At 40.9% G+C, this 25,128-nt stretch overlaps 2 protein-coding genes across 2 annotated transcripts in view; both read right to left on the reverse strand.

The window, feature by feature from the left end:
* Positions 1-19,361, reverse strand: part of LOC148014567 (uncharacterized) — a 34,278-nt gene extending 14,917 nt beyond the window's left edge. The window contains exon 1 of the mRNA XM_087666422.1: positions 19,149-19,361. Coding sequence (XP_087522548.1) covers positions 19,149-19,206 — 58 coding nt within the window. The 5' untranslated portion in view covers positions 19,207-19,361. The remainder of the gene's footprint in view (positions 1-19,148) is intronic.
* A 1,695-nt stretch (positions 19,362-21,056) lies between these two features.
* Positions 21,057-24,288, reverse strand: LOC148014570 (uncharacterized). Its single transcript, XM_087666567.1, has 6 exons — positions 24,204-24,288; positions 23,464-24,087; positions 23,126-23,364; positions 22,562-22,939; positions 21,891-22,378; positions 21,057-21,699 (listed from the first exon to the last, which is right to left on the reverse strand). The coding sequence occupies exons 1-6, from the start codon at positions 24,286-24,288 to the stop codon at positions 21,057-21,059; spliced, it is 2,457 nt and encodes an 818-aa protein (XP_087522693.1).
* Between the last annotated feature and the right edge of the window lie 840 nt (positions 24,289-25,128).

Below are 25,128 nucleotides of genomic sequence, written 5' to 3' on the forward strand. Positions count from 1 at the left end.
GTCACTTTGTGACAAACAAAAAAGCGACGTCACATCTGAAAGTGACATATCCCGTCACGGATCCATCTTGGGGACGACATCCCAACATCCCAAGGGTCCGTCCCATCCGTTCTCTGTGACTAAGATTTGTTAGCAATCATGTTTGATCTGTCCCACCCGTTCTCTATGACTATGATTTATTAGCAATCATGTTTGTCATGCATTGTCATCTGCTACCTATGAGCCTCTGTCTATGTCAGCAGACGGGTAGATTAGGAGCTCTGATATGTTTGTCATGTGCTTTGACAAAGGAGGAAGCTCTATTTAGAGCATGCATTTCTTATCAGTATTTTTAGATGTGTTCACACTGTGCATGCAACCAGTTCTCAATCTTCGTAGCGGCCAGCAATCAATATGTGTGCAATTGGAGTAGGGCAACCTATCTTCCACAAGATAGCAGCATTTTGTTCTTTATAGGGATCAAGGATGAGCTTGCATCCCTTGGCAAGATGATATCTTCAAAGAATATAGCAATGATTCTCTTGACTTAACTGCCATCTCCGAAGTATAATGTCTTCTACACCAACCTTCTTACATTGAGGACTCAAGAGAATGTTCCATGGGAGGAGCTAGCCCTACTTATCTTGGAGCATGACAATGTCTCAAAGAGGTTGAAGCCAATGGATCCAACTTCACAAAGATGTTCATAGCAAGTACAAGAGGGGGGAAAGAAGAAGAAGGAGAAATCCAAGCCATGCACAAGTAGAAACAGGAGTTCTTCAAACTCTAACATAGATTTCAAGAAGCCTAGATGCCCACATTATGGAAAGGGGACACATTCACAGGAGAAATGTTGGAAGAAGTACCCTCACCTTCATCCAAGAGCGAAGGATGGAGCTAAATCATCTGAGCCTTCCTCGACCTCTACACCAATTGTTACCCATGAGTCTGTGTTCTCATATCCATATGTTGGAGGAGCCTTCTTCAATAGATGTCTCATCTTTTTGACGGGCCTTGGCTTATTGACACCGATGCTTCGAGTCATATGACTCCATAAGGAGACGTGCTACAAGATATTTGTCCATCTGAGGGTCTTATCACTGTTGGTGTCATTTGTTCAATGCCTATTATTGGTATTGGCACTTCGCCATTATTGCCACCCTATTCATCATGCTCCATTTTGAAAGTCCCACATGTTCCAAACTTCGGCTTTCTACTCTTCTCTGTGTCAAAAGATGGCGTACCAACAAGACAGTAGGGTTTGCGGTGAGGAACACGGAGTGAACTCGACAAACACTAAGAAGAGAAGAGAAGAGAGAAAAAACTCTGATGAATGGAATGATGAAGTTCTGAATCATGGAGTGAATGTAATACAAGGGAACAAGGGTGCCAGAGCACAAGGAAGATGATAAAGACAGCCACAAACCACGAACCATAATGTCCTCCTGAAGGGATGTGAAGGTAGTGGAGAGGCTGGAGAGAAGAGGTGACGGACTAAATGAATACAAGACAGGCCTTGTGCTTGTCCAATGTGCCATCACTGCGATACTTGGTCTTGAAGACCCATTTGAATCCAATGATATTCTTATGAGAAGGCTTCAGCAAGAGATACCAAGTGCCATTACTCTCAATCGACTCCAGCTCCTGCTCCATCCCTTTCCACCAATGATCATGCTGTAAAGCCTCCTTCACGGAAGTGGACTCCCAATCTTGCATGACACGAGTCATCAAACAGTAATTAGTATAAACAAGCTCAGTGTGGTGTACTTGGTTTCTCCGAGATCGTCATGGACTATCTTGTGGCTGCCACTCCTCAGGGACCCCCTCAATCCCTGCATCATGACGAGTGTCACAAGCCCAACGAGGAAGAGGCCGGATCTCGCCTCATCGCTCACCATCTATTGAAGTTTCTGGAAGGTCCACCGATAGCAGGGGAGCAATCGGTGACTCCGGGGGATGAGAACTAAGCTCCTCGTCCGAAGAAGAGTCCTCAAGAAGCACAAGCTCCAGAGGAACAATCGCAGGGGCCCAGCTATCATCAAGATCTCCAAGAACAGGGTGTTCCTCACCCCCCCTCTATGGCTGGAACTTCCACGAACCGAATATCACGGCTCATGTAGACATCCCGCTTAACAAGATTATACAATCGGTAGCCTTGAGACTACGCTATAGCCCACAAACACTTGTCTTTTGGAAGCCGCTTCAAATTTGTCATGTTGTGTCTTCAAAATGTGAACATAGGCATCACACCCAAACACCCTGAAATAAGAAACATCTGGCTTAGACCCAAAGTACACCTCATATGGAGTCATGCCAACAACACCGGAAGTAAGGGAACAATTGAGGATGTGAACTGCGGTAACCACAGCCTCAACCCATAAACACTGAGGTGTCTAACGATGCTCCATCATGGTAAGGGCCATCTCAATCACACTGCAATTCTTTCGCTCCAAGATGCCATTCTCCTAAGGAGTGTTGGTATTGGCAAACTCCTGGTGAATACCACGATCGACACAAAAACGAGCAAACTCATTAGAAACAAATTATCTGCCCTTATCCAATCGTAAGGTCTTCAGCTTCCGGCCTGATCGGTTCTCCTCATAGATCAACCAATCCTTAAAGTTGAAGAAAGCCTCTGACTTCAACTTCAAGAAATAAACCCATGTCATCCTGCTGTAAACATCCACAATTAGCATGAAATACAAGCTCCCTCTAAGAGACTCCGTCCGCATCAGTCCACAAAGATCGGTAGAAACAAGATTCAAGGGTGCGGAAGACTGCCTTGAAGCCTTGTGCTGGCTCACCACAATATCCGGCAAACCAGGTAATCGTAATTGAGGTAGCCAAACCGAGCATGCCAAAGCTCGAACAGAGTTTGGGAGGTAAGAAGAAGAAAAGTCAAGGCAGAAGAAGACCGCAACTTGCAAACTCCATTACTTACAAGTTAGAGAAGGGTTGAGGCAACATAGAGTAGCAATGTGCTATCTTCTCTCATTTCTCATTATTCCATAATCACACATAGCTGAAGTGAGTACAACACTTAGGTCTAACTGACCATCTACACTAATTGTGATTAAACCTAGAGTCACCAACTTATTCAATGTCTGCATATGGAGATAGCTGGACAACAGCCAAGTGTCGGGTACACACTATCCAAAGGTGAAAGAGCTTGAAGTCTTAATACTCCCCCTAAAGCTCAAGACAACATCTATACACCAAGTAGCTGTCGGAAAACACTGAATTTATATTTACCCAAAGACTTGGTAAAGATATCTGCAACCTATTTATCCACCTTCACATGCATAAGATCTATTCTGCCTATAAGAACCATTCTTTGATAAAATGGTAGTGTACCTCAATGTGTTTAGTTCTGGCATGGTATACTGGATTTGTTGCCAGAAGTACACTACTGAGAATGTCACAAAATAAAGTCACTGGAGCATCCACCTATATGTCCAAATCGGTCATAAGCTTGAGTAGCCATGCAATCTCACATGCTGCCAATGCAACATCCCTGTACTTTGCCTCAGTGCTAGACAATGCAACCGTTGGTTGCTTCTTGCTGCTCCAACTGATCATTCCACTTCCAAAGCCAAAGGCATAACCATTTATAGACCTGCAATCATATGAGCATCCTGCCCAATCTGCATCCATGTATCCAAACCAATTTTAGGGTCTTATTGTTAGGAATAAAGGGCCATCGTGCCTTTTATATGTGCACCGGTGTGAACACACCCTTAATACATTTGTACTTTTATGTATATCTATCTAAAATCTAAAGAGGTACACTCGTCATTGTACCAAACATCAAGTGTCATGCTCACTCTCCTCTCTACTATGTACACACACACACACACACACACACACTCTCTCTCTCTCTCTCTCTCTCTCTCTCTCTCTCTCTCTCTCTCTCTTCCCCTGTGAGAAAGCATTGCGTGTCTCAATCCTCGCGCTCTCCGTCATAACAAATTGGTATCAAAACTGTGGTTAAGGTGTTTGCGCTTCTCGGAGTCTGTGCAGGTCAGCTCGTCATTGTTTCTTCACTAGACAGACAGGTGACATCCGTGCAGTCACACATAGGTCAAACGTCGTTTTCAAACAAGTCGCAGGCGAGTAGCAGTCGACGACAGACAAGTCGCAAGCAGGCAGCAGTCGACAAGTCGCGGGCTACAGACGTCATGCGAGCAAGCAACAGCAGCAACTGTGCGTGAGGAGGTAGCAATCGTGACAAGTAGGACATGACGACCAGTCGACGAGCGACCATGACCAAGCAAGTGGAGGCGGACCAGGTCTGCAGTTGCACAAACGACGCCAGACAAGCCCCGCGTGAGGCTCCAGCGCATGGCGGCCGCTAGCTACACGATCACATCCCAGGTCGACAGGTCAACGAAAACCCTTCCTCTCCCCCGCCCTCGGTCACATTTTTTTCTTCAAAAATCTGTTTTTCTTAAAATCCCTTTCGCCCCCTTTCCTTTGCAAGTGTTCATGCATATAAGCACAGTTCAAGATTTTGGATAGATTTGTACTAGAAATTTGGGGATTTGTCCAGATTTGATGCGAGCAAGACACAACAATGATATTTGTCTCAGAAATTGTAAAAATTTGTGACATTTTACATCCGACATTTGAGGCTTTTCATGTACATGCAAGAATTGGTTTGAAATTTACCAAATTTCTCGACATTGATGCACCTTGGACCCCGTGCAATTTGGGGCTTTTGCTATTTGGGCAAATTTCTGCGCCATTTGGTCATTTTATGTACGTGCAGGTTTAATTCCATGCAATTTAGATATCTAGCACTTGGAAAATTTTGGGGGTTTTGTTGAAATTGCTCTATTTTGGCAAAATTGGCCTATACTATGCATGTCAGAGACAGTGCAGATGTATGGCTGATGCTTTGAACACAAAAATTTTGGGGCTTTTGACCGTGCATGTCAAATTTTTGCTTGTGGGTACATGAACAACAGAAATTGCAGCTAAAATTTGGGACTTCTCATGTAATGTGATGTATTTGTCCTTGGAACAGCTATAATCAGTTGTGGAGTGCTGTAGCACAAGGTCTACTGCTTCTAAAAATTTATTTGCAAATCAGAAATTTCTGCTTTTATGTGGTTATTTATTGCTGGTTGGTACTCGTTTGTACCTTGGTCACTTGTGTGACAGTTTGGGCCTGCATCTGCTCAATTTTTTTGTCACATTTGGACTGAAAATCATGGCTGGCAGCAGTGGCAACAGTCATCCGATGCACATTAAGAAGCTTGAAGGAGCACATAACTTTGCAATTTGGCAAAAACAGTGCTATAATATCCTGTTGCAGAAGAAGCAGGCAAGGCCGATTAAGACCAAAGGGACAAAGCCCGCAGATATGGAACAGGAAGACTCAGATGAGTTAAATGAGCTCGCACGCTCAACCATCGAGCTATCGACTTCTGATGCCTTGTTGTTTAACATTGAAGATTTGGATTTTGCCTATGCTATTTGGACTCAACTGGAAGAACTGTATGCCCAGAAGAGTGCCGCAAGCAAAGTTTACTAGCTGAAAAAGCTTATGGATTTGCGTATGAAAGAGGGTACAGCAAGGTCTACTCACTTGAGTGAGTTTAACTCCATTTTCAGCCAGGTGATTACCTTGAAGTTCATGATTGATGAAGAATTTAAGGCTACGTTCTTGCTTTGCACTCTGCTAACAAAGAGTTGGGATACATTCAGGACTACTATGAGCAATTCTAATGCAATCCTCTATATGTTGATGTAAAGAGTGCTCTACTCATGGAAGAAAGGAATCGGCAAAACAATGCATCCACTAAGTCTTCCAGTGCTTTGCATACTAGGGGCAGATCACAGCAAAAAGGCAAATCTGATAGCAAGGGACGCAGTAAATCACATGGTAAGGATATTGAATGCCATCATTGTGGCAAGAAGGGTCACTTTAAGCGTGATTGCTATAAATGGAAGAAACAAAAAGGAAAGAGAAAGAAAACAAATGATAGCAAGGAAGAGAAGAAAGAGAGTCAACCTAAGAAAAGCAATGTCAAAATTGAAGAGGTGAATGTAGTCACTCATGATAGTGACAATGGGAATGACGTACTCTTTGTCTATTTACACTTTAGTACACATGTTTTACTTGCAGATACAGATAATGACATGCATACTTGGATTCTAGATTCAGGTGTTTCCTTTCATGTCATCCCTCATCATGAGCGGTTTTCTGACTATACACGCGGTCAACATGGTATTGTCCATCTTGGGGACAACTATGCATGTGACATTGCAGGTATTGGCAGTGTGCAGTTGCAGTTTCAGCATGGTTTTGTCTTCACACTTCAGTATGTACGGCATGTACCTCAACTCAAGAAGAGCTTGATTAGCACAAGGCAGCTAGATGACGATGGATTTCATACCACCTTTGGTGATGGAAAATGGAAGATCTGTGAGGGATCCAAAGTGATTGCCAGAGGCTGTAAAAGTGATACCTTGTATCCTCTCCATGTATCTAGTGTGCGTAACCATGTTGTTGCCGTGACCGAGCAACCAAGTGTTTCTTTGTGGCATGGCCGGTTGGGACACATGAGTCAAACTGGAATGAAAGTGTTTTCTTCTTTGGGTTACTTGCCTTGTCTTCGTTATGCTGATTTTGAGCATTGTGATCATTGTGTTTATGGTAAGCATGCATAGACATCTCATAAGAAGTCTCCTTCGCTGAAATCTTCTCCTCTAGAGTTAGTACATTCCGATGTATGTGAGATGCCAAGGTTATCTTTAGGGGGAAAGAAATACTTTGTCACCTTTGTCAATGATGCTACATGGACGGTAGGGGTTTACCCTATTCATAGCAAGGACGGAGTGCTTGACAAGTTTCAAAAATTATTGACATTGGTTGAGAATCAGACTGATAAGACACTTAAGTATCGCTCTGACAATGGTGGGGAATATGTGTCCAAGGCCTTTCAAGCATTTTGTGACAGTAAAGGGATAAAGAGGGAGCTCACTGCCCCTCATAATCCACCCCAAAATGGTGTTGCAAAGCATATGAATCGAACCATTTAGAACAAGGTCCGTATAATCCTGTCTCATGCTACTTTACCTCATGGTTTTTGGGCAGATGCTGTTATGACAGCCGTACACTTGATTAGTCGGTCACCAAACAGGTCTTTGGGGGGGAAGTTCCCCAAGAAGCATGGTCAGGCAAGCCACCTTCGTATGCACACTTGAATGTGTTTGGCTGCAAAGCATTTGTGCACATACGTAAGGAAGAACATAGCAAACTTGAGCCAAAGTCCTATAAATTTATTTTCCTAGGATATGGTGATGAAGGTGAAATGGGGTATAGATTATGGGATCCTGAGAAAAGAAAAGTAATACGCAACAATGATGTTATCTTTTGGAAAGATCGCATGCATAAACAGCCCGAAAGAACAAAGGAAGTCCGTAGGGTTGTATTCCGGGAAGAAATATCTTTTGGATAGCAAAATGTGCCCGTTGTACAGCAGCAAATACTTGCTGTAAATGAACCTGCAAATGCAGAAAATAATGTTGGAAATGATGAGCCAACCATTGCTCATAATGATGAGCCACTGGGTATGTAGGAACAGCCAGGACAGCAAGCTGTTAATGCTGATTTACAGGCTGAAATGCCAGGACAGCAAGCTAAAAATGGAAATTTGCAGGCTCAACAGCCAACAAACAATGATCATTGGGTTAGGAGATCGTCTATGGCTACTAGACAACTTGATAGATTCGTTCCTGGTGCAAACAATGTGGCTGATTATGTCATGTTGGCAGACTATGGTGAACCGTCTTTGCTTCAAGGAAGCAATGGGCAGACAGGACAGCAAGAAATGGTATAAAGCCATGTTGTCAGAGATGGAATCTCTTGAGAAAAATGGCACTTGGGACTTGGTGCAGTTGCCTTAAGGGCAAAAAACCCTTCCATGCAAATGGGTTTACAAGATGAAGGTCACTTCTGGTTCCTCGCCAAAGTACAAAACAAGATTGATTGTGAAGAGGTAAAAGCAAGAACATGGAGTTGACTTTGATGAGATCTTCTCTCCTGTAGTCAAGATGACTACATTGAGAACCATTTTGGGCTTGGTTGCAGCTGAAGATATGGAGCTCATACAGATGGATGTAAAGATTGCATTCTTACATGGTGATCTGCATGAAGACATATATATGGCAGCAGCCTAAAGGGTTTGTGGCAAAAGGAAAAGAGAAGATGATATGTAAACTCAAAAGAAGTCTGTATAGGCTAAAACAAGCACCAAGAGAATGGTATCATAAGTTAGATACATTTATGCGGTCCCAAGGTTTTCATAGAAGTCAAGTGGATCACTGCTTATACACCAAGAAGGCAGTAGATGGCAACCTGATTATCTTGGTTCTGAATGTTGATAACATGTTGATTGCTGGCAGGGATACTCGTGCCTGGACTCACTGAAGCAAAGTCTTCATGGCAGCTTTGACATGAAGGATTTGGGTGATGCAAAACACATTCTTGGCATGCGAAAACTCAGAGATAGGTCAAAAGGATTACTCTATCTATCTCAGGAGGAGTATATCTCCAAGGTTTTGCAACATTTCAATATGGAGGGAGGGGGGAAACAATTGGCGTTCCATTGCCTCCATATATGAAACTCAATGCAAAGGACAACCCTCATCTGATGATGAGAAGGTAAAAATGGCCAAGATACCATATGCTTCAGCTGTTGGCAGTTTGATGTATGCTATGGTTGCTACACGTCCTGACATTGCCTTTGCAGTGGGAGTGGTTAGCACATACATAGCAACCCCTGGTAAAAAGCATTGGGAAGCAATGAAAGGTATTATGAGACACCTCAAAGGCACAAAGAATTTGTGCATTTGCTTTGGATTGGCTTTACGGATGCAAACTATGTTGGTCATACAAACTGCAGAAAGTCCACTTCTGGGCATGTGTTTACCTTCACAAGAGGAGCAGTCTCTTGGATCTCCATGCTACAAAAGTGTATTGCATTGTCTACTACAGAGGTAGAGTATGTGGCTGCCACTGAGGCATGTAAGGAGGCTTTATGGCTTTCACGTTTAGTGGGAGAGCTTGGCATTACAGAGTTACTTGTTCTCCATTCTGATAGTCAGAGTGCTATCATGCTAGCATGGAATCCCGTCTTTCATGCAAAGACGAAGCACATACAGGTGAAGTATCACTTCATTAGAGATGTACTTGATAACAAAAGCATTGAGCTTGTCAAAGTGCATATAGATGATAATCTTGCAGATCTTCTCAAGAAAGGTCTTTCAACAGAGCGGTTTGCTCATTGCCGACAAATGATGGAAGTTGGATAGATATATGTATTTCAGCTTTGTACATACCTAGACTTAGCTGATTCTTTTCTCCTCTTAAGGCACATTGCCTTTAGGTGGGAGGTTGTTGGGAATAAAGGGCCATTGTGCCTTTTATATGTGCACGAGTGTAAACACACCCTTAGCACATTTGTACTTTCATATATATCTATCTAAAACCTAAAGAGGTACACTCGTCATTGTACCAAACATCAAGTGTCGTGCTCACTCTCCTCTCTACTCTCTCTCTCTCTCTCTCTCTCTCTCTCTCTCTCTCTCTCTCTGTGTGCTGTGAGAAAGCATTGCGTCTCGATCCTCGCACTCTCTGTCATAACACTTATCTTTCTCATAAAGCAGTCCATTCTCTACAGTGGACTTTACGTATCTCATAATCCGTCTAACAGCATCTAAATGTGGCTTTTTGGGCTTCTGCATGAACTGACTTATGAGCCTAACAGCATAACTCAAATCAGGCCTGATGATGGTTAAGTAAATCAAGCTTCCAACCATCTACCTCTACATAGTCACATTATCAATTTCAGCTCCAGTGCTAATGTCCAACTTGACATTCTGATCAAGAGGTATATCAAGCGGTTTACATTCAGTCATGCCATATTTCTTCAACATTTCCATGGCATAGTGTTTCTACATCAGCCATAAACCATTTTCAACCTTGATTACCTCAATACCCAAAAAATACTTCAACTCACCTAAGTCCATATCAAATTCACATTTCAGCATTCTCATAACATTTTGTATCCCAAAGTCATCATCACTTGTGATTATCAAATCATCCACATAAATAACCAGCACTACCAAGCCTATATTTGTCTTTTTCATGAACAGACTATGATCAGTCTTGCCAACTGTGAATCCCAAACTCTGCAAGTAATTACTAATCCTTGCATGCCAGGCTCTCGGAGCCTGCTTCAACCCACACAATGTTTTTTTTTCAGCTTGCATACATAATGCTGAAATTCAAGGTGTACATATCCTTCGGGCTAATCCATATATACATCCTCTTCCAAGTCACTATTGAGAAAAGCATTCTTGACATCCATCTGCTATAATCTCCAACCTTTAGCAGCAACCAATGCAATCACTGCTTGTATGGTTGCCATCTTGGCAACACGACTGAAAGTTTCTTCGTAGCCTAATCCATACTGCTGAGCATAACCCTTAGCAACCAGCCTGGCTTTGTACTTCTCTACACTGCCATCCAACTTGCATGTAATCTTATATACCCATTTGCAACCAATGGTCTTTTTTCCATCTAGCAGTGGAACAAGATCCCAAGTACTATTTTCAGCCAAGGCATTTATTTCCTCATCCATAGCTGTGCACCAATTCTTATCCATCACTCCTTCAACATAAGTGACAAGTTCGTTAACTTCTATAACCTTCGTCATATAAGCATAATGCTTCGCAGAGTAACCACTGTAAGTCAATCTATCCACAGGATACCTAACCCTCTGCCAGCGTCTGAGTTGTGGTGCACTACTCAATTCCTCTCTCTCATGAGGCGGAATGTACCTGCTCTGCCTAGTACTAGGCGTATACACACTCGGAATACCAAGTTCACTGTCTAGACTGCCAGCTGAGTCATAGCCTGAAGTCATCATGCCAGGTGTCATCATACCAGATGCATCTTCAAAGACTTTTTCTTTCCCTTTGTTGTCCATCACATCATATCTCCCCCTCATTGGCATAGTGGTGTTAAGGGACGGTGAGCCAGAACTACGCAATCTTCCTGTCCATGGAGATACAGAGGAAGATACATCCGTCACACTAGGACCTGTCAATGCAGTACTTTGCTACAAATCAACTGTAGAAGCATGTGCAGAAGGCATATCAGACGGTACTACTGTAGGTGATGCATAGCAAGTAGCCATCTCATCAAATATAACATCCCTGCTCACAAGTGTCTCCTATGTAGAGGAATCATAACATTTATATGCCTTCTTTTCCTGCACATAACCAATAAATACACACTTATGTGCTTTCAAATCCAACTTCTTTTGCTTCTCATCAAGAATATACACATAAGCAATACACCCAAATACTTTCATGTGATTGACATCAGGTTTGTAACCATACAACCTCTGAAAGGGTGTCACATCATGAATGCCTGCAGTAGGAGTCCTATTCAAGATATACATAGCTGTCATAACAGCCTCATCCCAATAATAGAGTGGCATATTCTTCTCATTCATCACTACACGAGCAACTTCCATCAATCCCCTATTTTTCCGTTTAACTACTCCATTCTACTGTGGAGTGTAGCTGCATGTAAGGTGCCTACGTATGCCATTTTCAACCAAAAATTTGTCAAACTCATGTGATACATACTCCCCACTACTGTCTGATCTCAAACAAGAGATGTAGCAATCAAATTCTTTCTCAACGTGCTTCTTAAACTGCTTAAAAACAGCCAGCACTTCATCTTTTGTTTTCAATATGTACACTCAAGTATAGCGGCTAAAGTCATCAATGAATGTCACACAGTATTTGGAACCTCCCATAGATGCATTATGGGCTGGCCCCCACACATCAGAATGAATCAACTACAACGATCGCGTACTATTCCATACATGCTTGACAAAAGGCAACCTTGACTATTTACCAAATTGACAAGCATCACAAACATGACCAATATCAGTGTATGCAAACTTAGGTAGACCTATCACAAGTTGTTTCTTCTACATCATTTACAGCCGCTAAAGATTAACATGCCCCACTCTCTTATGCCATATTTCTAAGTCTCTAATTGTGCCTAAGCCATGAGCAAACATGGTTGATTTCAGCTGTGGTAAAGTGGCATCCAAAGTGAACATCCTGCCTTGTCTATGACCACGAGCAATCAATTTGCAGCCATTACCAAACTCTTCAATGAAGCATCCATGCTTATTAAACCGAACCTGCAGATTCTGCTCAATCATCTAACCCACAAACAACAAATTTTTAGTAATAGATGGGACATGCAATACACCATGCAGATTCTTCTTTCTGCCATCATGAATCACTAAAGGTACTCTGCCTTTATGCTCAATGCTATGCTGCGTGTCATCTCCTGTGCATATATAGCCATTCCCGTCAGGTACCATTTCAGTAAACCAGTCACCATGAGGCGTCATATGATTCAACACTCCCAAATCAATATACCAAACTGCATCCTCAATAGACTTCTCGACAGCCCTGTATTTCACATATGTCATGGCAAACAACCCCAGACGCATCTTCTGTCTGACTGGACGATGCATAATGTCCATGCTTCTTGCCCTTTCGATTGCCCTACTTCCAACAGTCCTTGGCAATGTGACCGTACTTACCACAGTAGTGACAATCCTTATCCTTGTTAGGATTGTCAGAGGTCTGTGGCTGCCAGGAGCCTCTGCCTCTAAAGTAGATCTCCCTCTCCCTCTGAAATTTCCACCTCCTCTTGTATTTGAACCCTGCTAGTTATTATTGCCATAAAACACATTCTGCTGAGATCCTCTGCTAGAGCCATAACCTCTACCACGGCTCCCAAGGCCACATTGATTTGAATTAAAAACAACATCCTTGCTCTTGAAGCTGCTAGAGCCTGCAGCCAATCCCAATTTAACTTCCTCATGAATGAGCAATGCAACAAGTTCATTAAAATCTGGCATTTCAGCCCGCACAGATATGGAAATATCAAACGATTTATATTCAGGCCCCAAGCCATTTAATGCTACTGCAACCATGTCTACATCCTCTACCTGTGTGCCAATGGACACTAATTGGTCCGCAATAATCTTGATTTCACTGACATAGTCCTGAATAGACCTACCCTTTCTGTCCATATTATTGAATTTCTGCTTCAACTGTAGCTTTTTGGCACTTGTGGTTGTGCCATAATACCTGATCAAAATGTTTCATGCATCTGCTGGTGACTTGCAGTTCATTATCTGCATCGCCATAGAATCCGAGATACATAGTGACATAGCTAATGTAAAACCCTGCGTGCTCTTTCCGTCCAAGCTCGGTGTGCCCGTCTCTGTCAACTGTAGGAATCCTCTCTGGGAGCTCAGGTTCAGCTTCAATATCCGTTACCAAATCCCAATATCCTTCTCCTGTTAGGAAGTTCTCCATGCGGAACCTCCATATGGTATAGTTATTGTTGTCAAGCTTTTCTCCCACTATCTGGGTTATGTTGTCGGTTCTGTCTGCATTTGCCATATTGCAAACACTGCCTGACTACCTGCAAACCAAGGCTTCTTAACTGATCAGTTTCAACCTTCCTATGTAATGACAGTTTTCAGCATCAACCTCTGCTCAGATCAGTGATATTTCAGTCCAAAATACTTGTCACATACATCCTTGTCAAGTGACAAACCACCTAGGTATTACAACCCGTTTACTTGAACTACATTCACTGCATATTCAGCATGCATTCAAGCTAACTGAGAGTAAACAGACAAGCAGTCTGTGAGCAGAAAGTTTTAGTGACCAGCAACCCTTTTCCAGCCAAAAACCGAGTATATATGCCTCAAAACACCCCTACAGCACTTCAAACAGTTACCTCTGCATATGGGAGTCCATATATGTAAATCTGGACACAAAGTAATTCATGTACAGCAAGTACAAGAGTCAAATAACCTTCCTGCAAGTTGCAGCCAGCTCAAACATAGTCAAAACAAGGTGAATCTCAGCCCAAAAACTCCTCAAAGCGTCATATACATATGCCACCACAACTGGAAATCAATACATGATCATTTCATCATCCAACGAGGTCCTGTCTTCAAGAGCTAGTGTCATACAATGCATTTACTGTTCATAAACGGCCAAAGCCATGTCATTACATTTGTTTTCAGCTCCAAACATTAGCATTCAATCCCCTTCTTAGTCCACAAGACATTTACCAAACATATGCCAAGTCATACATCTCACAGGAGCCAACCAAAGTCATGGACTGCTTCAACATAAACCAATGCTTGCTGCCAACTGTTTATGACAGATTTTCAGCTTGTCATGAACTCTCAGATCGGTGTATTTTCTTCAAGAAATTGCAGCTCAAAGGCATGAAAAATAATGCATATGTCTTCCAGGATGTATGTATGCTTTAATGAGGTCTATACGGCATGTCAAATAGCTCCATTTTCCATCCAAGATCAAGTGTATGCTGCCTATTCCCTGTTTATAACAGGCCTGCACTTAATTTCAGATCTGTAACTCTGTCTCACAGTCCATAGCTGAGCTCCCAAGCAAGCATTAGAGCTCCAGGGTCTTGTTTGCAAGCATTTGATAGCTCAACCAATTGTGTTACCTTGATTTGCAGCCAAGGGAATCTCCTACATCAGCAGGCGCAATCACGCTCGCAACCTGGAGTGTGTTCCAGCAAATCTCCATCACAATGATGATCAATGCTCTCTCTAATGTGGTCAATGAAGCCTCCAAATGCTTCAGATAGGACCCAGGCACACTCCAATAGCAAAGAGAAACACAAATGACCTAACACTTACTCAGCATGAACAATGGCAGCCTGCTCCTCTTCACAAAGATCCTATCTCTTCAATCTTCAGGTCTTTTTCACTTTGTTAAGCTGCAAACAGCCCATCCAAGATGGCTCTACTACCATGTTGCAAGTTAGAGAAGGGTTGAGGCAACCTAGAGTAGCAATGTGCTATCTCCTCTCATTTCTCATTATTCCATAATCACACATAACTAAAGTGAATACAACACTTAGGTCTAACTAACCATCTCACTAACTGTGATTAAACCTAGAGTCACCGACTTATTCAATGTCTGCATATGGAGAAAACTTGACAACAACTAGGTGTCGGGTATACACTAACCAAAGGTGAAAGAGCTTAAAGTCTTAACACCATTCTCCTCATAACCTAAAGAAAGAACATGTCTCAATCCACGATCAAGAATCCAAAAAGAAACCTCATCAAATTCGACCAAAAGGTCGAGGGCACAAATCTTGCACACCGAAAGGAGATGGTACCCCAAAGCCGGCACATAAAGTACCTCGAATATATGGGCACCACCACGTCCATATGGAATAAGTGTTAGCCAGTCATTTCCTAGATAGTACGGACGTCAGTGCCACGTCAGCACCTGCAGTCGGACAGGTTACTACAGTCGAACAGTTTTTACTACAATCGGTTGCATTTAATGCAGCCAACCTGCTGCAGTTATTTCCTATTTTTCGGCTATTTATAGCCGGTTTTGTGGCACACTCCAACACACATTATTCAGTGATTTCAAATTCTAATCTTGAGATCTATTGGCTGAGACAGACTATGCTCCTGTGCTCGGGCTAACAGAGATCGAGGTCATCAAGTCAGAGACATACGCAGATATTTCCTCTGCCCCCATGTGTATTTTTGCACTCTTATACAGCATACTACACCGCGATTTTGTGCGTTTACACTGTCTCCTTTTCTCTCTCTCTCTCTCCTCTCTCTATGTTCACTCTCTCTTATCTCTGTTCTACGCTTCCACATCGCTGCACTCTGACATGGTATCAGAGCGGTGAAGATGGACTAACTGAGGGCTAAACCTATCTGAAGAGGAGATTTCAGCGCGACACAAGGCTGCGTTTCCAGGATTCGAGGATCAAGGCTGAAGCGAGTGTGGGCATGAGGGAAAGGAGTCTAATCGGTGAATTTGCTACAGGTTATTGCTATTCCAAGGGGAGGAAGGCTGCGTTTGAGGCCTTCCATTGTAGATTTTACTTTTTCATCGCCTCCGGCGGCGGGTGAAGAAGGTTTGGGCAGCGGAGGAATCAGTTCTAGAAGGCTACGCTTTCACAATCAAAGGGGGTTGCTTTTGCGTTTGTGCAGGTATTGCAGGTTAACATGTCTACAAAGACTGATTTGGAGTTCCAAGCGATCATGGACAGGAAGATGCCTATCCTACCGGCTCTTCCAACGGATCAAAAGCTTGATGGTGACAATTACCACATCTGGTGGGTGATGATGTTGGCCATTTTAGAGTCTTATGATTTGGCGAAACTGGTGATGGAGGAGATTAACAGGCCCTCAGTGAGGGATGAGTCCAAACTCTCTTCCAATGCTCGTGCAGAGTTGACCAAGGCCCAATCTCATTGGGACAAACTGAATGCCAAGATTCGATCTTTTCTGTTTCTGTCTTGCACCACAACTGTGATAGCTCACATCGAGCACTTGACGGTGGCTCATGAGATATGGCTGGAGCTCAATCAAATGTACAACCGGATGACCCTGATGAAGAGGCATGTTTTGCTACAAATGTAACAAGCAAACTCCTTTTCTTTGTCCTTCTTAGATTTGCCCTCCTTCTTCTTCTTTTGGTCCTTCCCCTTCTTCTAAGAGGATTGACCAACCAAGGCTTTAGATTTCAAAGCATTGGTACCTTTCAATTGCTCCTCTTGGTCCAAGACCACAGAAACCAACTCTTCTATAGACAAGTATTTCTTTACAACTAGCGATTGTTGTACGATTATGCTTGTTATCTATAGACAAGTATTTCTTTACAACCAACAATTTACGAGCTCAAATATCAACTATCTTGTTTGCTTTGATAATATGTCCTCCATGTTGATAGAGCATGAGGTGTCTTTGCCGTTATAGGGCAAGCTTTTATCTCAATATGGTGACCAACAAGAGGCATTTGCAGCTTCAAAGAGGGGTGACAAGAGGAATAAGACAAAGACCCAATCCTATCACTCTGGTAAGAAGGAACATATATGCAAGGATTGCAAGGATTTAGCAACATTGCAAAAGAAGAAGGAGAAGAGGGAATGCAGGATACGGACTCCTTTGATAAGTTGTCATCATCGTCTGACTCCAACTCTCATTCAAGTCCTCTTGCAAAGGAAAAAACCACAACTTGCAAGGGCTCGTCTTCCACGAGGAAGGGGAAAGCCACATGTCGGCCCCCTCTTTCATCTTCTAGTGTTTCGGTGCTAGAATCATCCCTCGTGACTCTCTAGTGCCAAAGAGAAAGTGTCAGAGGGTAGCAAAGGTGGGGCAACTAAGCCCTACCCATATGTTCCATACATGTGCAAAGAACCTAGAGAGGGGCTTCCCTTCCACATTGATATAGTTTCACAAGATTTGAAATCCTACAACTAGGATTGATACAATGATATCCAAGTCCATGAGAGTTATTTTGTTTGACACAGAGCTGGATTTACTCCTAGTTCGAGCTCACATGAGGAGACATGTTGGCAGTCTGGCCAAAGGCAGGGAATCCATGGTCACATTTACTCTTGCAAAGACATTGTTGACAAGCATAAAGAGTTGCTATGACTACTTCTTGTTTTCAAGAGCTAGTATAATCAACATTAAGATCAAGTTTTTCATGAGGCACCTAGATCATGGCTTAATCACTTACTACTTAGGTATCCATGGTTCATTCTTATTTTCATTGTTACATGTACTATTATGAGTCATTATCATTGTATATTGTATTGTAATTTATACCCTATCACCCATGACCTAAGAGTGGGTATTAGTGGATTCGTCATTAGTCAGCTATGTGTTTTTTTTTAGTCATGATGTGGGCTGCCTGATTGAGGGGGCCTCATATGGCTAACTGGTACTTTTTGTGCTAGCCGACCACATTTATGAAGGCTCATTATTACTAGCTAACTTGATCACATTTACGGCCTATTCATTGGTCAAGTGCTCCCTCCTCCACTCACTTCGACATATACCGTTATAGCAGGTTCCATTACAAACATGAAGCTAGTACTAATGCCCACGCAATGAGTGACTCACTATTGGATTTGTGTTATCTCTTATCTTTTTCCATTTCCTGAGCATCTATCTTTTGAGTTCTTCTGTTCCTTCATAGCATTTCTCTTCTCGCTTATATTTGTGCAATCTATCATAGCATATTTCTACACTTCCATCATTGCACTCTATTTTGACATGCTCCTACTAGTCACTCTACATGATACCTCTCCACACATTTTTTGATATTGTTTATATTTGCAAGGTTTTCTTTTAGACCCTATTTTGCTTTTCTGGATTTGGCTAATACTTTTAGCTCTTTGGATCTTTCCCAATCATACTAAAGCCTTCTACTATTTCCTTTTCGTAGATGCACTTTTGGACACTTTGCACGATATGGAAACTCAACAACATTGTCAACTTATGGAGATCTCTATATCAAACTCTTTCCGACAGCCTGTCACTTAAGGATTGAATAGAACTCAATATGATCTTTTCCATTAGCATTTTTTAAGTTTTTAGGCTGCATTTACCTACAGTTTCCTCCAGCCACTTTGAACATTGAGGTCATAAACTATACCTGTTTCACCCCAGTCCTTTTAATCTTTTTAGGCTGCATCCACTTGCAGTCTCCTCCAGCCACTTTGTACATTGAGGTCACAAATTGTACCTGTTTCACCCAATCTTTTTAACCTTTTTAGGCTGCATTCACCTGCAGTCTCCAGCCACTTTGTACATCAAGGTCATAAATTATACCTGTTTCACCCTAAAAAAGTCTTGTGTGTGAGATCAATGTAGGCAGACTAGTCTGAATGGCTTGCTTCTAAATCATGCCACCTGCCTTCCAGTCTCATGCTCTTGTCTCAGGTGCTTCTTTTTCATCGTCGTATGTAGGAGGGTCTCTGCAAGATTTTGATCCTTGGGTTACATTAGCAAGCTTAGAGACATGGTGGACATGGAAAACGTCTACATCTACCTTGCCATCCTGCTCTACTTTCGACCTTCGTCCTTGATATCAGTCCTGGGTCGTGTGCCTGGTGATACTTAGTCCGTTGTGCTTGAAGATTAGGAGTGTTTAGCGCGCGCGCGCCACACACACACACACTCTCTCTCTCTCTCACTCTCTCTCTCTCTCTCTCTCATAACACGAACAGAAGAACTTACGCTTGAGGTCAAACTCGTGCTGCTTCTTGCGCTTTGCGAGACTGTTCTTTTTCGACATGCCTGAATGAGCTCCCTGGGAATTGGGCAACTTGTCTGGGCTATCGTTCTTCTGATAGGTTTTATGGAATATGTTGGACTTTGAGTTATCTATACTTCTATCTAATATATCCTAGGTGCTCCGCGCCTAGCTCAGCCCGGCGCGAAGGGGCCGGCACGCTACGCGCCAGCTTTCTCCTGGCGTTTCGCGTCGAAATGTGAAGCACAAGTGGTTTATAATTTGTTCACACATTCTTTCACCTAGTAATGAGTCAAATAGTTTTGCAATCTTTAAACTTCATTATAATATCTAACAATTCAATACAATAACATTGATTATCTCAACCATAATAATTAGAAAAGATAACTGAAGTAAAAGTGATTTTTAAATATCATTGAAAGAATTTCAACTATAACAACAGGTAAATGGAAAAGAAAGTATATAATGTTTTCAAAAAGATAGTCGTACTGTCAAAAATCAACTATCGAAAAGAAAGCTTTCTCTTCTTAGATGAATTATCAACAGTGGATCTAGCATGGGGAACATGTGTGGGCGAAGCTGTGACACGGCCCGCTCCAGATTATACTGCAACATCTAAAAAAATGAAAAAAAAAGACTTTAGAAATAACAATATTAAATTTATAAAGCAAAACATTAAAGAAAATGGTGAGTAATAATTTCCTGGGGACGTGATATGATTGGCTCTAACATTAGTAGAGCAGTCGGCAGAATTTGGATGAAACTGATGCAAAGTCACAAAACATGATAAATCTCGAAACTCCCATTTACTCCAGTCATTCGGTATGTGTCTAGTGTGGGACCAAGATATGAAGTACTCAACATCTGTTTGTCCAACATAGTAGCATTGGATCCATCCAAAATATAAAATTTCTACATATAAAGGAGTGTTTCCATTAGTAAATCCATCATTGGGTAATCTTTCGATTACCCTAGCCAAAGTTCTATAGATAATATCATCCGTAGCAATAGTTCGCATTGCTTCTTGAAGTCTCATTTGATAAGGAGAGGCACGATAATATTCAAACACTGTTTGGGCCATCTATTAATAAAATTTAGAAAACATAAAAAGTAGTAATATTGATCAAATTTTAAAAAATGAAAAAAAATGAGTTTACAATATTGAAATTAGAAGACCAATTTAGAAGAGAAAAAGAGTTTGTAATGCATATTGTATAAATATTGTATAAAAAAACTTTATACATGATAATTTCTCAAAACTTACTTTTGTATAAATGCAAACAAAATTCATAGAAAATAAGTCAAACATGGTTTTATTCAAGGAATATAATATTTCAAAAAAGCATGAGAGATTAAAACATTTCATTTTTTGTTAAAGGAAAAAAACTGAACTTACTTTTCTTTGAAAACCTTAATACTTAAAAAGAACAGGAGACAGTAAAATAGTTCATTTTCTGATAATATATAATAATAAAAGAATAAATAAAATTTGATGATATTGCACCAAAAATATTATGCAAATATAATATGAGAAAAAAAACATTACAGTTATGATAGAAAGTTCAAATAACTTTTTATGGTAGAAATAATTTAAATACTATGTTCTCATATAGTAAAACAAACATATGTTTAACTCTACATAAAATCATGAATATCTATCCATACATGAGAGATATGATTAAAGCATTAAAGTATTAAATCAGAGAAAATAAGTCAAACTTGCTTTTCATCGACGAAGAACTCATTACTGAAAAAGAACATAAGAAAGTACAACACTACATTTTATATATATGTGAACAAAGAAGAAAAAAAGGCTTTGATTGTATTGAAATAAAAATATTATGCAAATATAATATGGGAGAACAAAGATTACACTTTTGAAAAAATAGAGGTTACGATACTTTCTGTAAAACTTCTTTATATACAATATTGATGGTACCATTTACCATGTCCTCTTTCTCATCAATCAAGACTTTCAATCTGTCCGAAGACTTTACTCTTAAGAAAGCAACATAGAGTTGACCATGAGTAAAGACTGGGGTTTTTAGATATATCCCCAAACATGATAACGTTTGGCCTTGAGATTTGTTGATTGTCATTGCAAATGCCAAACGGACTGGGAATTGCAAGCGTTTCATTGAGAAAGGAAGTTCCAGTGTAGTTGGGATGAAAGTTATCCTCGGGATAAAAACCCTGTCACCAATACTGGTCCCTGTAATTATCTCTGCATCAATGACCTTGTTATTGAAAGCCTTACATACCAGCCTAGTACCATTACATAAACCTTTAGAAGGATTTAAGTTCCTGAGCAATTTTATTGGAGCATTTACTTTGAGCAGCAAGATATGAGGAGGAATACCTCCACTGAGGTCAAGGGAATTTAGATATTCCACAGAATAGAGGAATGAGTTCTCCTCAGTTCTATCCACAGAATCAGCACTGTAGTATTGTTTAACCTCTCCCGACATCAGCTGCAATGCATGATTGTTTATCATTTCCACATCATTGTTTCGAGGTGCAAGAATGGCACGTCCACTAAAGAACATTTTGTAATGAATTACACAATTCATTTCACAATAGACAAAATTGATCAAGTCTTACATAGATCCTCCCTTTAACAACAATGCAAGTGGAATTTGCAATATATTATTAGTATGTGTCAAATCTTTTCCATCTCCAATATCTTGCAACCATGCAACAAACTGATCCTGATCTATGCGACCCACATATTCTGTGTAAGTTTCAAAACATTGAAATATTGCCATAAATTGGAACAACATATAGCAGCACCGATAATATCCTCACAGGTACCCTTTGGTACAATAGGTAACATTTGCCTAAGATCTCCACCTAGTAGAATAACTTTACCACCAAATGGCATATCACACTGCATTATATCCTTTAAAGTTTTGTCCAGTGCCTTAAAGGTATTACAATGCAACATAGGAGCTTCATCCCACAAAATAAGACTTGTCTCTTTTAACAGTGCTGCAAGATGACTTTGAACAGGTATATTGCATGTAGAATTATTATCTGCTTGCAATGGAATTTTGAACTTTGAATGGGCAGTACGACCATGTGGCAAAAGCAATGCAGCAATACCAGAGGATGTTGTAGCTATGGCAATGCAACCTTGACTGCAAAGCTTTGCAAGCAAACATTTGTATAGGAATGTTTTTCCAAAACCACCTGGTGCATTCCATACTTTTTCACACTGTGTCCTCATAACATCATGACAACAGGTGGTTCCGTGACGTTGAAATCTACAAAGCTGGCAATCTAAGAAAAATGGTCTATCCAAACCACTATCAATAGCATTCATTATTGCCATAAAATAATTTCTTTGTCCATCATTCAACATAGCTTGCATTGTTAAGAAGGTATTCTCTTGTTCTACCTTATCATATAGTTGTTCATCAAGGATCAAAGGATTTGTGTACTCTTGCATTGTCACCTCAGGCAATCCATGATACTCTGCCAAATTGCGTCCATGTTGATCTAAAAGTTTTTGAATACGCATCAACGCATGATTATTGGCCTCATCTTGCATATCAACATTTCGCCTATTTTGCAAGGAGAGTCGATGTTTTATATCCTCTATCAGCGGAACTAAGAACTCTTCCCATAGAGCCCTAGGTCGGGCAGGCGAACAAAATACCAAGATGGATGCAAACAAATTTCTTAATTGAGCACCGGTTTGCATCAATGCAGCTTCACGCAAACACATTTGCCATTCATCATCTGTTTCCAACATTCCTTTTGCAATGCAAGCCTCCTTAAAAGTTGAATATACCACATTATCAACCGTACGCAATGCCTCAAAGGATGTGCACCCCTTGCATACAGTGAGTAGTAGGCGCAAATAGTATTTTTCTCCACACGTAGGTGAAACAAAGTATATTCGACCACATGTGTTTCCTTGCTTTCTCTTTGTCCACATTTTTTTGTGTGCATTCCAAACCAAAAATATTGGAAAGTCTTGATAGAGAACTGTGTTAGCGTCAGGGTGCAAACGATTGCATGTAAACCATTCTGTGAGAGTTGTTTTTTGAGCATTTTCATTTTGCACCACATCAAAAATGTTATCAGAGTCATGAAAGGAAACAATATTCTCTCCAAGTAAATGTATTTGCAATCGTTGAATATCGGGTTTCTCATCATGAAGTTTGAATTCAAATATTCGCCAACATGATTCAGAAGCTGAAATATATCGTGCATCTAAGTACCTCTCAATCTCATCAATATTTTGTGCATCAATATTTTATGTGTCAATATCATTGGATCTGGAACCACGTGTACTTGTAAACCGAATGGTTGCTCGATCATGGCCCTTATATACATATTTATACAAATATTTGACAGCTGCAATTGTCGAGCAAACCTCAACATTTATGTGAGCACTATACTTGGAACTCAAATAAGGATTGTAAGGCACTATCCATCGGTTATCCAAGAGGTTACCATTAGCATTATGAGTCCTTCCATCCTCTCGACGTTTGTATAAAGGATAACCAGTTTTATCAACTGTAGTTGTATGTATAAACTTTTTTGGATAATCCTTTATACACTTTCTGTCCACCATGCAAGCACTTTTTGGATTGAACTCGCCACACAGACCATGTATGTTACATTTAGTAATAATTCGATACAAAACCAAAAACCTTTCCTTATCAAGTAGCTCAGCGCACACCAGTCTATCATAATGACATGCTTCTAGTGGCTTAAAGCGTGGTTCTAATATCAAGAGCGTATGTGAATGAGGCAAGCCTCTCTTTTGGAATTCTATGACAGACACATATCCAACAACTTTACCAAACAACTCATTTTTCACTATCGACTGCATCATGTCCTTATGTTTCAAATGAAAAACTCTAGCAGTTAAATCTGGTCGATCATGTGCAGTTTGACCAGGCAACAAAGCATCTGTAATTTCAGACCACTAGGATTGCATGTCATGGTGATAAACAAATCAGGTTTGCCTTTGCTATGCACAATTGCCATAGCATCTTGATATAATTTGTACATGAATCTTGGTCCACCTGTAAAGCTAGATGGCAATAGTATTCTCCTGCCCACACCAATCCCAGTGATATTAGTATCAACTGCATCTGAACCATTGACCATATCAGCTAATCCCCTATACATTTCAACTCGCAATGTTGCTTGATTACAACGACACCAAGCCAATCTACATTGTTCAATGCTACAATAAGCATCGACAATGTATTGTTGTAGCAAGCGACCACCACGCAAAAGACATGCATTAGTATCATCTCGAATCTGAAGTCGAAAAGCATAATACTACATTTGAGTGACACAATCTTTATTTGCAAGATTATTGGCATTAATATGAGCATCCATAAATGCATATGGAACTTTAGTATGCCATCCATCCTCTCCATTTGGAAAAAGAAGAACATATAATAGTGGCATATATGCCTTGTGTAAGTTAGAAATATAAATCAAATGGCCTTGTCGTGTGCGAACTTGAATGCTACGATGATCAAGTGTATAATCATCGCCTTGTCCAGGCATGATCGCAGCAACCTCACTTGTAGTGGGAACTGAATATCGTCTAGAGGTGGATCGATTTTGAAAAATGGACATTCTTATTTCTACTGATGGATTGCGTTGCAAGCTTGCACCAACTGCTATAAAGGCCTGTGCGTAAGCATTGTGATCATGCATCATTTGTTGAAGCTCTTGTAGTAAGTCTGGCAAAAGCCCAGGTAAAACCCCCATGCAATTCAATAACTCATGATCAGTGTCATAAATATAAAGTTATGCAAACTTTGGTATTTGTTGTCTATCCTCACTTGGCAATAGGGAACCCATCCGGTGATATATTGATCCATGAACTCGAAAAGTATAACCATTTCCATTTTGAGGCAAAAGCTCATCAATTTTTGCACCCATTGAAACAAAAGCCAATGCGCTATTATAAGCACATATATATTTTTTTGA

This window comes from Lygodium microphyllum, chromosome 25 (assembly GCF_053477565.2).
Source record: "Lygodium microphyllum isolate KBCC chromosome 25, Lygodium_microphyllum_v1.1.10, whole genome shotgun sequence".
Lineage (NCBI taxonomy): Eukaryota > Viridiplantae > Streptophyta > Polypodiopsida > Schizaeales > Lygodiaceae > Lygodium > Lygodium microphyllum.